This window comes from Ostrinia nubilalis, chromosome 23 (genome assembly GCF_963855985.1).
Source record: "Ostrinia nubilalis chromosome 23, ilOstNubi1.1, whole genome shotgun sequence".
Taxonomy (NCBI): Eukaryota; Metazoa; Arthropoda; class Insecta; order Lepidoptera; family Crambidae; genus Ostrinia; species Ostrinia nubilalis.
In genome coordinates, this window is record NC_087110.1 from 1,437,185 (window position 1) to 1,453,834 (window position 16,650).

The window sequence follows — 16,650 nt, forward strand, 5'->3', positions numbered from 1 at the left end:
TGGCTGTGTGATTTCGAATTCGGAATAGGGCCAATTTACCCGCAGCGTGGGGAATAATAAATAATAAATAAATAAATAAATATCTTTGGACAATCTCACACAGCGCCATCTAGCCCCAAAGTAAGCAATTAATATGCTTGTGTTATGGGTGCTAGCTTAACGGATATACTACTTATATACTTTTTTTAAATACATACATATTATACATAGTAACACCAAGACCCGTCACAGAAATTAAAATTCATCATTTCAATTTCTGCCCGGCCGGGAATCGAACCCGGGACCTCTCGGCATAGTAGTCCGTTCTGAACCACTACACCAAACGGCCGACATGTACGGCCGGGAATGTAAGCCAAATCATCCATTTTATCTTCACCATAATTATCAGGTTATGTAGTCTCCTGTAGGAACCTCTGTGCAGATTCTGCCATACAGAAGAAGAAACGGCCATGCATGTTCTTTGCTCATGCGGCCCGCTTATGAGCAAAAGAAGTATCCATCTCGGGCGACACATCATGCACCCGCATGAGATAGCAGATATCACGCTCCAAAGAATCTGGAAATTTGTAGACTCAACGGGACTAAGCAGTGAACTCTAAACACAAGGGCTGCCACAATAGATCAAACCTGGTCGAGCTGGCGCATATGAAGGCCCAAAATAATAATAATATGTAGACCCAGTCTCCACCACAGGAGACTGGCCTTTTTAATATACCAGAATCACCTTAATTTGATTCTAGAGTAAAGACCAGTGTGCTTACCATGAGTTTACGTTAGGTGTAAGGTAGATTTATGTTAGGTTAGCAAGTACTCGCTAGCATGTGCGTCAAAAAATCTATGAAGATTTTAGTTCTTGAAAGTAGCCGCTAGAGGTGCTGTACCTGTCTGTCATACATTTTAGGTTATTCAAGTAACCACAAAATTCAAAGCAACACTTCACGCATTCAAATATTAGGCCGCACTGGCAGTAGTACGATGTAATTACTGACTATTGTTGCTATGTTGTCATAGTAAACAGCGCACATAAACCGAGCAGAGCTTAGCGTTAGTGAATTAATTACTCCGCTTTTCTACGGCAATAGCCGTGAAACAAGCGCAGTCACGTTTACTGGTGGTAGGGTGACCATAATTTAAAAAGCCAGGTAGGAAAAACCATTTTTATAGCTTCTTTTCAAAGATCCAAAGATATTATTCACAGAGATAGTGTGGTACAAAAGTGGTCAGATATGAGTGGTGTGGAGTGGTCAGAGTGTCATAGAGAAGTGCTGCTTCTCTCATCAGCGCAGCTGGCATGTGAATGTAGCTATGACTATTTTAAATATGCAGATCATTGTGGCTGTCATATTAACATTGACAGATAGTACACAGACTATCCTTTGTGTTGTAAAAGACTGCTTATTAATATTCTAGTCGTCATTTTGTTGACACTTAATTCTGTATGATATAGACGAGTCAAAGTTGGTTACTTATTTCACCGCAAATCTAGTGCTAGAATAGAGTTCGAGACCTATGCAGTAAAAAAGACCATTTAGTTTGAAGGTACAGGATAATTATCCATATCCACCGGTGGGTTGAAAAAAAATCCTAAGATTCACCTTTGGATTTGAGGTACAAAAAACATACTATTCAATTCGCCAGTGGATTGAAGAGGAAAATAATTATCAATAGATCAACCGGAGAAGCGTCATCGGTGTATCCTAGTGGAAGGAGGATAAAATATATTTTGTAAAGTTAGCAATTTGCGTATTTGGTATTTAAAGACCTTTTTTGAAAGAAAGAAATAGACTTTATTGAACACAGAAGCGCAATTAATAAACAATAACAACACAAAACGAATGAAGAAAATAGTGGGCCACTGTGTCAATAGGCTCCAGCTTAGCATTTATCCTGACATGCTCGTAAGGGCATGCCAAGAAGCTGGTCTTCCGCGAGAACCCGTGTTAAACAAAAACAAAAGTATCATGGTAACAATAAAAAACAAAAAAAAAAAAAGAACAGTAACACAGACAGACATTTTTGGTGGTTTTTTTTCTATGAGACAGGAAGCAAACGAGCAGACGGATCACCTGATGGTAACTGATATACTAAGAATGGTTATACGAAGAATTCTCAAAAAGTATTTTTAAATTTCAAAATGATGGCCACCCTCCTCTGAAATATAGGTGCTTTTAACAACGCCGTAACACGGCCTACACTAGCTAATTAGCGACTATAATTATGTGAGAGCAAATCGCTTCATTACACCTGTAAACCAACTACAGGAGGTAAGTGAGAAAAACTTGTTGTGCAGATGTCGTTAGTGAGATTTTATGGGTTACTTTATTTACTTTTAACGGTTGGATAAGGTCTCTGAGTAGACGTTTCAGTTCGTTAAGTTTTAGTATGGAACTATCGGATTACTGGCACTGTCTGGGTTGTGGTGAAAATTGAGTTGACTATCTTGGTGTCAGATTAGAAGGTCACTAAGGTGTCTGACAGGACTCAATCGATTCTGGAGAATCATCATCATCATTTTCAGCCATAGGACGTCCACTGCTGAACATAGGCATCTCCCAATGATTTCCACAATGGCTGGTTCGTAGCGGCCTGCCTTCCCGCTACCTTTATGAGGTCGTCGGTCCACCTTGTGGGTGTACGTCCTACGCTGCGCTTTCTGGAGGATGGAAATATTTCTTTATCTACCATCAGGTGCATTCAAGTCTGTAAATTTTAAATTTGTCTGTCCCTAAATTGGGATCTGAATCCATAATGAAGAAAGGCCAATTCTCTATTTACTAAACTAGGGACATAAACCACCTCTGTGGTCCAGATGAAACCACCTGTTTTTAGTTCCAGGCTCGATTCCCAGTAGGGTCAGAATTGTCTACTCAGTATGGTTGGTGGTAATTCTTGATCTAAGTCCGTCTGGGTAGCTACCACCATTTTACCTATAGATAGGTAGTTCTTCTGTGGTCGAGGATTCCGGGTGAAGCTCGCTTCCACATTCGGCCTGTTCATCACTTTCCATCAGATGAGATGCAGGCCAAGACCTTCCTCTTTGGGTTAATAAATAAAAATTAAAAACAAGTCCACCTTCTTTTGACCTTTCCTCTAAATTTCATGTTGGACGAAACTTATTAGATCGTAAAAAAATAATATATCTTTCAACGAACGTGTAAACAGAAGCTTTGTTTTAATACTTGATACAATCCACACGAGTCCCAGTTGAAAAACAAAACCGTAATATCGTCCATCGAGCGCAAAATCGTCCCTTGGAAGTCTCCAAATAATTTTCTACTCTATTTCTCAGACAGTAAGTTCTGATTTATTTTGGGAGATAGCGAACATGTTTCCATATAATTGAACGTTGTTTTCACAGTGGAATCAGTAATAGTAGGTAAATAAACTATTGAGAGGTTGTTTTTTTCGTTCATGTGGGTTATCAGATTGTACTGAGAAGTTTTTTCTCAAAACTCATTCCTTATGCTAGCGGGTTGAGACTTGGAAAAGCTTTTTAGACAAGAATCTAGACCACCGTTTCTATTCTCATTTTTAGATTTCTGTGTAATCATTATCATTGACTGTTAAAAAGACTAAGAAAAAAATAGAAGAAACAGCCCGATTAACTAAAAACTAAAATTACAAATACATACGTTAATTTCTTTAGCTCAGTTTAATTGATTAAACTAACAAGTTTTTGGAGCTTCATATGATGCAACAGATTTTGCTTTAACATTAAGCAGTGCCAAACAAAATACTTCTGACATGACATGATTTTAATTTTTAACATTATCCTATGAAAACGTAATTCCATAATTGGCTATAGCTTACCACGTCCTAACTATTCATATTATATAAATAAAAATAAAATCAACCTCCTGGATCCCTCACCTACACTGTGGCAGAACCTTCTTTCGATGAGGTAAACAAACAAAGCAGTAGCCAAATGTCCCGTAAGGGTTTATGATCTGTGCCCGAGACGCCAAGGTAAATGAATACGGGGTAAAGTTAATTCTCCCCGATTACCCCACTTACCCTCCATTGAGGGTTTAAGGTCGTGCTGATATTATATTTTCATTTTTATTAATATGTACAGACAAAAGCATATCAGAGGGTAAATATTTGTAGCAAATAGCTCTTATTAAAACATTATAAGAACCCAGAGCATTTAGCTCGATATGCCAATGTATCAAAATCAAAATTACACTATTTATTTAATACTTAGGCCTTTTCCATTGAACACACGTCCCAACCACCACTTCGGGACAACATAATTATGGGCTGATGCTGTAAGTATAGTTACTTCATAATTTTGTAAACATTTATGCATAGTTCAGGCACAACAATTATCGCGAGGTTGCTGGGCATTCGATTGATGAACGCGTTAAATAAATTAATTTACACAATTCGATATTCAATACCACTAATTAAATAAATATGTTTATGAATTGTCATAAATTGATTTCTGTATTGCGATTGTTCGTATTTTGTTTTAAAATATAAACCTATGACGTCATTTATTGGCCTTAAATATAATTTCGTAGCTATTTAAAAAGTAAGTGACCATAGGCTAATAGAATTCTGTAATATAACTACACTATCACATACGTTCATAAAGGAGCCTTACCTACTGACCTAAATCTTCTTTACCGTACATTCCGAGGTACTTTTGTAAACAAGTCATAAATAACTTAATTTTATGAGGCAGTCTTATCTAAACGAGTTTAATGTTAATGATATGATGGGAGCGAATCATCAAAGCAGTCTGAGTGCTGAAGGATTCAGAGATTAATTTAATTGAACTTGTGCTCTGTTGTGTTTTACTTCTGTCTCATAACATGCCTTCATATGCAGGGTGAGAAAACATTAGTATAGGTAATCCAATTAGAAGATAGAAGACACTTTGTAAACACAAAATACAAGAAAAGAAAAGAAAGAGAAATAAGTATGCCAAATACACAACTATTTTAATTTTAGGTTCTGTAAATATGATTTTATTTTAGCATGGCCTTTAGCTTAGCGTCACTATTAAAATTAGGTCATTGATTTACGCCCGTATTTACAAACGATGCTTGCTTAAGTGAAGCAGCAAATCGAACGCACAGAGTTGCATAGAGCTCATTGATTGGTTCGTGAGTCACCCTGTGCGTCCACGCACACTGTGAGACCTCATAGTAATGTTTGTGAATACGGGCGCTAGTCTCCACTGTAGGAGCAACCTCTCCCTGTAAATTACCAGAGGCCAGTAGAGGAATTGGTCTTTTACTTTACTCCTCACTCTGACCAGACGGCCTGATGTTCGCGTGTTTGTCTTTTAGTCGCTGTTTTTACAACATCCACGGGAATAATGTGAGTGGTCCTATTAATTATACTCTGTCGGAACCACACGGCAAATTAATGTAGTGGTTAATTAATAGATTAAAAAAGAAACCATGACAGTTTCCGTTAAAAAGTAGTGAACATATTCTGTCAAATCCCTCACGAAATGTACTTAATTTTATGAGTACTTAACCGTTCATATTAAATGTATGTACTTAGCATAGTTTAATTTCAAGTTCTAATCCTTTATGACGGCTTTTCCCTTTTCATTTTCGGGTTGATTCTGTATTTAAACGGTCGAGGCAGATAAGTCCGCCTCAATTTGGAATCTAGGTACAGCCTGAATGAGAACAGCCAGGCTATTTAGGCTTGATTTAACTTCCTATCTAAAAAGTACTTTTTAGAAAGAAAGAAAGAAAGAAAGAAAGAAAGAATGAAAGAAAGAAAGTAAGAAAGAAAGAAAGAAATTTTTTTTACGAGTAAAAGTAATTTGCTGTTTGGTACTTTCAATCAACCACAAGATAATTTATGACAAGTGTTTAAAAATGCTTCGGCTGCTTTGTAATAGGTAAGTAGGCGGTGATTTTTACAGTCTGAATTGATTCTTAATGTGTTTTTTATTTCACATTAAAGCAAGATTTCCGATTTTCCAAATGTTAAACTTTAGGCTAAGTGATATATAAGTCTATGACTATAGACCTCGGTCTGACAATAAATTATTTCATTCATTCATATAAACTTAATTTACAATCAACATTATTTAAAAAACGTTTCACTACTAATATGCATTGAATTTTGAATCACCTGGAACCTGGTGGAATCAGTTTTAAAAATGGCTGCCAAAAACCATCGAAACTCCAAAGAGCGGGTTTATCTCAAGCAAGGTCTTGATGATAACGGTTCTCAATTCCTTAACGGGTTCAGTTAATTTATTTAAACGGCAACTCAGGACAAGTTCACCTTATTTCCTTATCCCTTTGAATTCTGGGGGTTGTCAGATGGAAGACGAGAACACACAGATCACTTCAAATCAAGAGTTACGTTATAAAACTAAATTATTTTTTGCGAATAGGCTTTTAAAAAGTATAAAATACTTTTTCGTCCGTCCCACGTCTACGTCCCAAATGTATAATTATGTTGTCCCAAAATGGTGGTTTACCACTTTGGGACAACATAATATGACTGGTGCTCAAAAAAAGTGGTGGAAGTAACTCAGAGAAACTCATAGTGTTTATTTTTCTGTGTGACATAAGTTGGGAATGAATTATATGTGTTTATGGATATTTTATGTGCGTCAGTCAGTCACCTAATGGTAAAAAAACTATTGCTTAGTGAAATGCTGTGTTATTAAACAGACACAATCGTTAGTTTTAAAGATTGAGTTTAATGTCAAACAAAGCTACGATGTGGCTGTTTTCTCTGGGCTACAAAAGCTAGAGTTTTGATGCAAATTTTATGAAACTCAGACACTTTTGAGCGGCACAAAGGTGGCCGTGGGCCTAATGGTTAATAATTCCGAAACTTAAAATGTGATTTCACTGTATTTGAATTAATTAGGTGTGAAATTTTAATAAGGTAGCTGAAGTTAATCCTCTTTGTGTTCAGTTCCTGGGTCTGAACACGTTTTGAAACTAAATGAGCATAGTTCTTGTAACGTTCGTAACTTTTTTTATCGCATGGGTTGTGTGAATTGAGGTCAAATAGCCATCGTAATAGACCACTAAGACATAGTAACTTTAATTATAAGTTACTTGAAAAAATCGAACTGCCTAAGGCGGGAATCGAACCTACTTAGTAACTTTATTAAACCTACACTAGAGTGGTCGAACCACTTTTGACAGAATTTTTCAGTCAAAAGTGGTTTTCGCTGATGCCCATAATCAATATTTTGAATGTGGGTTTGACTGATTATGAGTTTTAACTGTAACATTTACGCAGAAATATATTTAATTTTCATCATTCCAACTCATTTATTTACACAAGTAAAATATGTTTTAAATCTCGTCATTTTATCATATTTACTTACACAGGTTCACTTTTTCCTCATCATAACTGCGCTACCGCTGTTTGTGTTCCATGTAAAGTTAAATAAAAGGAAATGAGTCAAAATGCGAATATTTGCATTCTCTTTTGGGATTTTCAGTGAACTGAAAATCTGCGAATTAGCTGCAGAATTTTAACATCTGAAAAACTGAAATTTTCACGCATAATTTTCCGGTTATGGTTAAACATTTGAATTTGAATCTTATAATAAATCTGGCGCGCCATCCCAAAGTCATATGAGCCAAATTCATTCGCAGACATATTTTTCCCGCAAAAATATGTGCGGATGTAAGAGGATTTTTCTGGTTTTCGCCAGAAAAATGCGGACAGCTCGCTAGGGCTGCCTCAGGGGAGAAAATATAATAATTTTGCCCTTTAAATTAGGGAGAGTACATATTTGATGTTTGTGTAATGTGAAAAATATGCTGGTGAGATCAGCATTTCAGGCCAATTGAATTTAAATCAAATATAACCCTATTTTGCTTTCTTTGATTACATTATCACATAATTAACCTCTGTGGTCTAGTGGTAACACCACCTGCTTCAGACCCAGAGGTCCCCGTTCGATTCTCAGTGGAGGCAGATTTTTCTGTTCGGCAAGTGCTTATTCTAAGTCCGCCTGGCTAGCTACCACTATCTTACCTAAGTCTGTCACCATAACAACAATGTTTACAGCATTGTTGGGTTCCGACAGTAAGGTAAGATAGCTAGTTCCTCTGTGGTTGATTTCTGGTGAAGTTCGCTTCCACCTTCAGCCTGATCATTACTTTCCATAAGGTGAGATTCTCGTTGTGATTAAAAAATATAGATATGTTGTGATTTCTTAGACTGTTGATTACTGATTGTCAAACTTTATTACAATATTGTTTAGAGTTACCGTATATTTGATGGAAAACCTTGGAGGAGGCCTTTGTCCAGCAGTGGACGTCATTCGGCTGACACGAACGAACGAACGAACCGTATATTTTGTACCTTACGAACAAGCCCTAGTGCACTAGATTTAAAAAAATGTAGGTACGTTGAAAAGAAAAATGTTGGTAAAAATAAACGTTTCATAAGCTTTACATTTTAAAAGATTGGTTTATATTGGAGGTTGCTTTTCACGAGAATTTCATAAAATATGGGATAAAAAAATGCCAACCATTTTTGTAGATGGGTCTAGTGGCATGTTTTTTAATTGAACGTCCAATTCCATATTCAGAGATATAAATGACCATAATGGGGATTACGATGGGGATTTTGATGGGGATTATTAAATGCCAGCTAATTTTGGAACATAAAATCCACCATTATAATCCTTTTTGAAAGGGTTGTCATCGTGATGTCGCCTAAATGTTGCAAAGGGGATGAGAAGAATGAGGAAATATTTTAACTGAGTCCAAATAATGGGTGCGAACAGCTAGGGACTGGAATTCGCCTTCTGCTGTCTTTACCGAACACTATAATCCGGGCCTTTTTAAGGCGAGAGTAAATAGGCACTTACAAGGCAGATATGTACCATCCTATAGTGCATCTCATTTAACACCAGGTGCGATTTCGGTCAATTGCCTTGTTATGCATAAAAAAAAACATCGACATTCTTCCCGTGTAAAGGCCTATTCAGACCTAAGCGGTATTCGCTACCGTCTTCGGCAGAGAAAACCCATTGGGTATGCGGTAATAATACTGTTCAGACCTAAGCGGTATTGCCGCGGTACTTGATACTAAATACCTGAGCGAAACCCGCGTGGTATGTACTCTACCCACAGCGGCAGCGAATATCGCTCAGGTTTGAATAGGCCTTAAGTCAGTCCCTAGCTGTTCGCACGACAACATTCTACGGTCTTATTTCATTACGTAAATGAGTAAACTAAAAATACTCACAATTCCATCTCCAATGTTCCTTATAACACACGGCAGGAGTGCGGTAGAGCCAGTTTGTGACGTCACGACCGTGTTATTCTCAGTCCCGAAGTGCTTCTCGGGGGTGTTTCGGTAAAGATCGTCCAGAGGAGGGAAAGAGACAGTGAGCTCGTTGTGCTCGCTCTTGAGGGTCGGCGCTGATGATGGGAGCGTCGGTGGTGATGGGCCTGGAACACGAGGGTAGATTTAAAAAAAATGCTTAGACTTTTGAGACTAAAAAACGTTTTTGGAGTATCTTAACCAAAAGTCTTTCAGGGATAATCAGAAAGATTGCGTATCTTTCCCTCATTAAACCAGCAGACAGTGGTGACTGACGCCCGTATTTATAAACATTACTATGAGGTCTAACAGTGCGCGTGGACGCACAGGGTGACACACGAACCAATCACAGAGCTCTATTGCACACTGGCGCGCGTTCGATTTGCTGCTTCACTTAAGTAAGCATCGTTTGTGAATACGGGCGTGAGTTTATAGCGGAACCTTTTTCTTAGCATATGGCAATTGTTTGTCTCGAAGCGTGATGGAGCGTGGCGCAATCCACAAGGTGTCGGTATTTATGCAAATAACTAGTACTCTATTTACGATTAAAAGACAAACAGTATTAGGTTAACAAGTCTGTTATTCAATTGTTATGTTAAATTTAATCTTGTTCCTATAATAATATCATACTAATACGTATATCATAAAGAGCTCAGTAGTTTGTGAGTTTGTTTGCACGAAGTAATCTCTGGAACCAGAGAACAGATTGTTTCTTAGTAGAAATCTCCTATGTTATTTCACAATTCACGCAGCGAAAGCCGCGGGAAAAATCTATGTAATACCTACAGTAATATAATATCAAATACGAATATTCACACATCCAATAATATAATTAAAAGAAAGCCCAAAAATCCACACCGCATTTTTCAAGCCCCAATTTCGTTCAAACATTTTCCGAGAAGCCTTCGTCTGTTAGCTCATACATAATTAATTGAATCTCTTTAAAACCTCCTTGTTTCAGCGATATTTTGCTAAATTAATACCTACTTAGGCTAAAACCGAATGCAAATTTAAGAGTTATGCTCTCCACAAAATAAAAGTGATCCATTTGAAAATAAAACGTAAGTTCGCCAACAAAGGCTCTGAATCGTAAAGCAAGATTCTAAATTTAATTAGAAAGAGTGGAGTTAATTAGATTCTTATTTATTAATTTACAAAATAGGAGCTTGATTAAAAATGTATTTGCTTGTTTATTAAAAGTAATTCTCAGAATATCATCTAATAAGAATTTCGATGCGGGCAATATTTCAATTAGCCGGAATTCAAAGGACGGCTTATCCAACTACCTTATATTAAATTCTGTGTCATAAGCAGTTGAAATAAGTGCTATTTTGAAACATAAATAGCCTGATGTGCTGTTGACTGAACCTACAGTCACAACTATAGAGATATAGAGAGATGCCAACTAATGCGCTGAGTTCAAAACTCAGTGTCGCATTAGAAATTCGGATACACAAAGTATTAAAAATACAACACGTCACGAAGAGTGTGTATCATGCACACATCAGCACTAGTGATGTTACCACAACACCCACAACACACAACAGTCACAGTAACTATCCGCCCGAATGGACGTTGCCGCGAGCCGCCATTCTGCGTGTGACCACGGCTGCAGCATAGCAGCCAAAACGTCAAGCCGTGAGTACATAATGTAACTCATTAATAAACGTCGCGTTAAGACCCGTGTCTTTCTATTTAAATTGATTTTTCAGATATCAACTAGGTACTTACTAAACCACAGTGCTTCATGTGCTGTTCAAAATATTATATCAACTTCAAAGTAGTCTATTAATTTCATAATTATACCTACTCACCTAGATTTGAAATCCATTGATTTATACTATTCGTTATTTGAAACAAATCAAGCCAAAGCCCTCGATATTCCATTGGCAATCAGGTCAAGCGTGCCCGGAAGATCGAAAGCAAAGGCCTAAATAATTTTAATGAGTCTCTTCAAGATGAATGAGCCCATTGAGCCTATTGAGCAGACTTGTAATTATTGACTCCGCCATACCTCGAGAGCTTGGTGACGAGTTATTTTGACATCGAAATCGATTGAAGCCTGAAAGTTAAATTAAGTTACGTTTTCGGAGCTGAAAGTTTGGGAATTGAGAAATTTAATAAGATCTCTCACAGACGTTTTCGCACCTGACAACGTAATTTCTATAGCTTCGACCCGTGACTTTCAGCGTGTTTTGGGTCATAGAAAGTCTTCATCGCACTTCATGAAGATGGTCTTGATCAGCATTTCATTTGATGGAAAATGACAATGAAGTTCGTAACAATTACAATGATTGTGACTTAATTTTCAGATCCAAACTCGAGACTAGATTGGTTCCCCGCAAAAATGTTTAGCTCTTATTTACAAAGAAAGAAACATAATACTGGCACATAACAATAAAAATAGGTAGGCCTACTACTATTAGAACACATAACCGTAGTAACTACAAGAAAACAAAGAAGAAATCGTGGACTGAGCATTGCCGCCTTGTCGCAATTGCGATGCCCATAGCAAGGGGACCCCACTCAGCATATGTCATGGCCCACGATGCTGGTTCTCAGAGGTATTTCACCCTCTTTTACATAAAAATTTCATTTTTCAATAAAAGGTAGTGTAGTACTTTTCCTAGATCCTAAACTATTTTTACCTGAATTCGCTTGAATTGTTTCAGTGGATTGTTTTTAGAAGCCTCAAATAGAAACGGTTACTTTTTTATTCTTAACATGATAAGATATTAGGAGTTCTTAACCTTGTTTCCCCAGAGAAAGTGTTCTTGGAAACTGGCATCGATACACCTGTGATTTGTATTTAAATTGAAGCGTAAAGTAGTATGTAGGTAGGTACCTAGGTATTCATCATCATCATCTCAGCCATAGGACGTCCACTGCTGAACATAGGCCTCCCCCAATGCTTTCCATGTTACCCGGTTGGTAGCGGCCTGTATCCAGCGCCTTCCTGCTACCTTTAACAGGTCGTCGGTCCACCTTGTGGGTGGACGTCCAACGCTGCGTTTTCCAGTACGTGGCCTGGCCTTCACTCCAGAACCTTGTTGCCCCATCGGCCGTCAGTTCTGCGTACTATGTGCCCTGCCCATTGCCTCTTCAGCTTGCTAATCCGTCGGGCAATGTCAGCGACTTTAGTTCGTTCAAAGTCAAAGTCAAAGTCAAAATTTCTTTATTTGTTTGGACTAATAAATAGTTCTTACAAATCGTCATTTTGCTCTTAAGGAGCCTCTACATGTCTCATAATCTTTTTACCCTACCAGCGCTTCGAGACCAACATTTGGCAAGTGCTGAGAAGAAGCGCCGCAACAAACTCAGTCACCACTGTCTGCCGGTTAATATAAATAAATAGAAATAGCAGTAGTAGGTACATTCGATTCAGGAGCAGTTCACTGAATTTACCATGCATTCTTGTATAGTGTATCTTATAAGAATGGGTATACAAAATTGCGTGGTATATTAAACAAGGTAGTGACGTGCTAATATCTAGACTTACAGATTACACACTTAAATACTAGTAGAAATGACTCGCATACATAAATTGGAATAACTTGGATTGACCAGTCCCCGAAAGCAGCGCCTGTTCACAGACATGACGAGTGAACCAGCCAGCTTCAGCTTGCTAATCCGTCGGGCTATGTCAGTTTAGTTCGTTTACGGATCTCCTCATTTCTGATTTGATCTCGTAAAGAAACACCGAGCATAGCCCTTTCCATAGCACGCTGTGCAACTTATAAATAACGAGAACATAAAATAACTTTAACCAATGATCAAGTAGAATCAGTTGGAATACATAATGGTCATTAGTAACAATTCTCAAACATTATTCCTAATTCAGACACCTTGGTTCCTTATCGAACGAGCAACTCCGTCCGTCCATCGGATAACTTCGTTACAAATCTATTAGAGAATGCTGAGCAAGCATAACTCAAGCATCAAACTTTAAACTGGACCACCAAATGCCTGTCATTTTGGCCATAACTTGGAAGACGGAGACCTTCGTTGGACTGAATTGAGTGTTTCAACACTTCCTGAAGTAATTCCATTAGTGCTTGAATTTTGCTAAAATAAATACGGATTTTGTAAAATATTAAGTAGGACCTCAAAGTAGACGTAATGGAAGCGGAAACTTGTAATTGTCGTTTGTTTTGTTACTACTTTTCACGTATTTCTTAGAACAGAACTTGGGTTTTAGTAACAAGAGTAAAAATGACTCGTAGGTCATTTGAAGGTCAGGTTATCCACAAAATCTAGAGTTCATAATAATAAGTCATTTTTAAGAAAATTATGTTTCTTACAAATTCATTATGGTCTTCATTTTTCAGTAATATTCGTATTTCAGATAAATTGAATATATTAAACCGCTTTTAAGTTGTTGCAAAGTGATTAAAGACACAATCAAACTAAAACAGTCGTGCATCTTCGACAAAATACAATTCGACTTAAGAACTAAGAGTGTTGGGTATAAAGCGCTTTTATAAATCCCAAAAAGTGATCATCTATCTTATCAAAATGTGAAAACAGTAATGGAACATTTCCTCCCAAATGTAAAAACCATGCCAAAACCGTAGATAGATCGTGCCATTACTACCATTAAGTATAATTTCAAGCAAACATTACTTTGGATTCAATCGGAATTTTTACTTTTTTTTAAAGTTAAAATAATTTACCCTGGCAACCTATAAAAGCTATAAAGCTTTGGTATTAGCATCGAACACACATTAAAATTTAAGACAGACTAATCACTTATCGTAACATACAGGGTGGAAACGTTAAGTGATCTCACTCGATTATTTCTAAACTATACAAGATATTGAAAAACTGGTTACTGATCCTAAAAGTGCTTCATGAGCTCTATCAAATGGTATTAACACGTTGGACGCCACGCGGCTCACCGGTGAGCCTCGAACAATACAATTTCCATTGTGTCTAGCGTCTCGGCGTTCAATGACTTAATAATAGGTTACAGAATAAACGGGATCTATCCAAAAATTCAATGTTTCCTTCTTCCATACATTTAGTACTACCACAGTCATGACTCGTCATCAGTAACGAGTTTTTTGATATCATGTATAGTTAGAAATAATCCAGTGAGATCACTTATCGTTTCCACCCTGTATACGAGTAATTTGAAAAATATCTTTAAACTTTGTCATCGTCATCATTTTGAGCCACAGGACGTCCCGAAGTTGCACATAATGTTATCCCGAAGTGGTGGTAGGGCAAGCTATATTTGGGACGTGTACCTATAAGTGCCCTGGAAAGGGCCTACTGCAAAAACTATTTGGTTTGATTTCATTCCTCTTTATTTATAAGTAATATTAGAGTACATAAATCGCTCTATGACATTTAATTTTCTGCTACTTATTACAAGGCCTCATTACTCGCTGTCTTAACAAAAGCACAATTACAGATCTCTAAAGACGCTGATTCGTTCATCCCATTTATATTCACGGTTAGACCCAGATTCTTTTACTTCTAGATTTCCCTTACCTTCATTTGTACCGCACAGTTAGGCCGGGTTGCCCAATTTTCTGTTTAGCATAACTTTTTTGCTTGCATTTGGTTTCAAGCCACGTAAACACAATTTCTCAATCTAGAGAAATGTTTTGTTACTGCGAATAGTCGGAGGGGATTGTAAAATAAACGTCTTTTTCCTGTTTTGGTAGGTACATTGTGTGTACATGTTTGTGGGAAAGTCGCACTTATTTACATTACATAATATGTATGTAGCTCAGTTGGAAGAGCAGTCGCAAGCGGAAGGTCGTGGGTTTGAGTCCCGCCTTACGTAGTTCAATTTTTTCAAGGTGTTTAATTAAAATTTACTCGGAAAGGGATCAACACCATATTTTATCGCCTTTGCGAGCTGTCATCGCCTTTCGCGCGTTGTCAATTGCGAGGCGAGGCGTTTACGTTACGGTGCAGATAAGTGTGCGTTGCAGTATGGAGTTTCATACAAAGAATACTGACCGCCTCAAGTTCATACGGATTCGATCTTTTTTCGGGTTGATAAATGTGCTTAATTCAGAGAGGTTTTCGAATAATGTTGGTAAATTTAAAAAGTAACTCTGTCTACTAAGTACCTATAAATTGAACGTAGAACATCCTAAGTAATCCTAACGTGGTAAAATACTTCATTCAATACTAGGTGACTCGGCGAACTTCGTACCACTTAAATTCGTCAGAAATACTTTACGATTCTAATGAGGAAAGAATTTGTAAAATCAATCCAGTAGTTTTGGAGCCTATTCAATACAATCAAACATACAATCAAATCTTTCCTCTTTATGGTATTAGTATACGCCCGTATTCACAAATGATACTTGCTTGTAAAGCAGCAAATCGAACGCACAGCGTTGAATAGAGCTCTGTGATTGGGTCGTGTGTCATCCTGTGCGTCCACGCGCACTGTAAGATCTCATAGTAATGTTTGTGAATACGGGCGTTAGTATCGGGTAACCAGGATCGATACAAATATCGATTTAAAGTAACTTAATATCGATACAAGACCCAGTTCGAACGCGAGTAAACAAAGCTGATACATCGCTGGAGCATCATCACAATCATCTATCAACTGTAAAAGGTTTGCTGAAAACGATTAATAACGTAATGGTGTCAAATGACAGGCTAAAAGGATGAGCCAAGATGAAGGCCTTAAATAAATAATGTGTCAGACAACATCGATTTTCTTCGTGATGGAGAAGTTACTATCCCTTTTTTACGGTAAATTCTTGAAGAACTCCAAAATTTTTTTAGGAAAATATCCAAAAATCATCTTTGTAGGGAACAATTTAAAAAAAGAAATAGGCAAAAACAGCCTCTGTATAATAAATACCAAACAGCGATATTTTCCAAGTTTGGTACCTTATACTGAGCCAGTATTTTACACTAACTTTTTTTTTCGTTTTTAGTAGTTTTAGAGCCTATTCAATACAAACAAAAATTATTTAGATAGTTAACAAAATCAACTGGAATCGTGTTAATAACTAATTTACTTACATTTTCATCTTAATAGAGATTCGGAGTTAAATAATATTTTAGTTAAAAGCTGCCTGCAAATAATTAAAATAATATAACGTTAAATCATTTAAAAGCACATCTAAATTTATACTCACTACACAATAATAAACAAACGAGATAATTTTATTCAATTCATAAATGTAATTGTGAACGGTGTGTTGTTTTAATAAAACATTTTGTATTTGTAAGTTTTCAAAGACCAATTTTAGAACAGAAATTATTTTAGAATGCTATCAAAAATCGTAACAATTTGATTTCACCATAAAAACCGTTTTGTAAATAAGTAACAAGTTGTAAGCCCTACAACTAAGGCTGGGTTGCACCATCTTACTTTAACCAGGCCTG

The 16,650-nt window shown here is 37.0% G+C and overlaps 1 protein-coding gene across 1 annotated transcript in view; it reads right to left on the reverse strand.

Annotated features, from left to right (window-relative positions):
* LOC135083160 (uncharacterized) overlaps positions 1-16,650 on the reverse strand; it is a 137,505-nt gene that overhangs the window by 39,188 nt on the left and 81,667 nt on the right. The window contains exon 3 of the mRNA XM_063977895.1: positions 9,205-9,410. Coding sequence (XP_063833965.1) covers positions 9,205-9,410 — 206 coding nt within the window. The remainder of the gene's footprint in view (positions 1-9,204; positions 9,411-16,650) is intronic.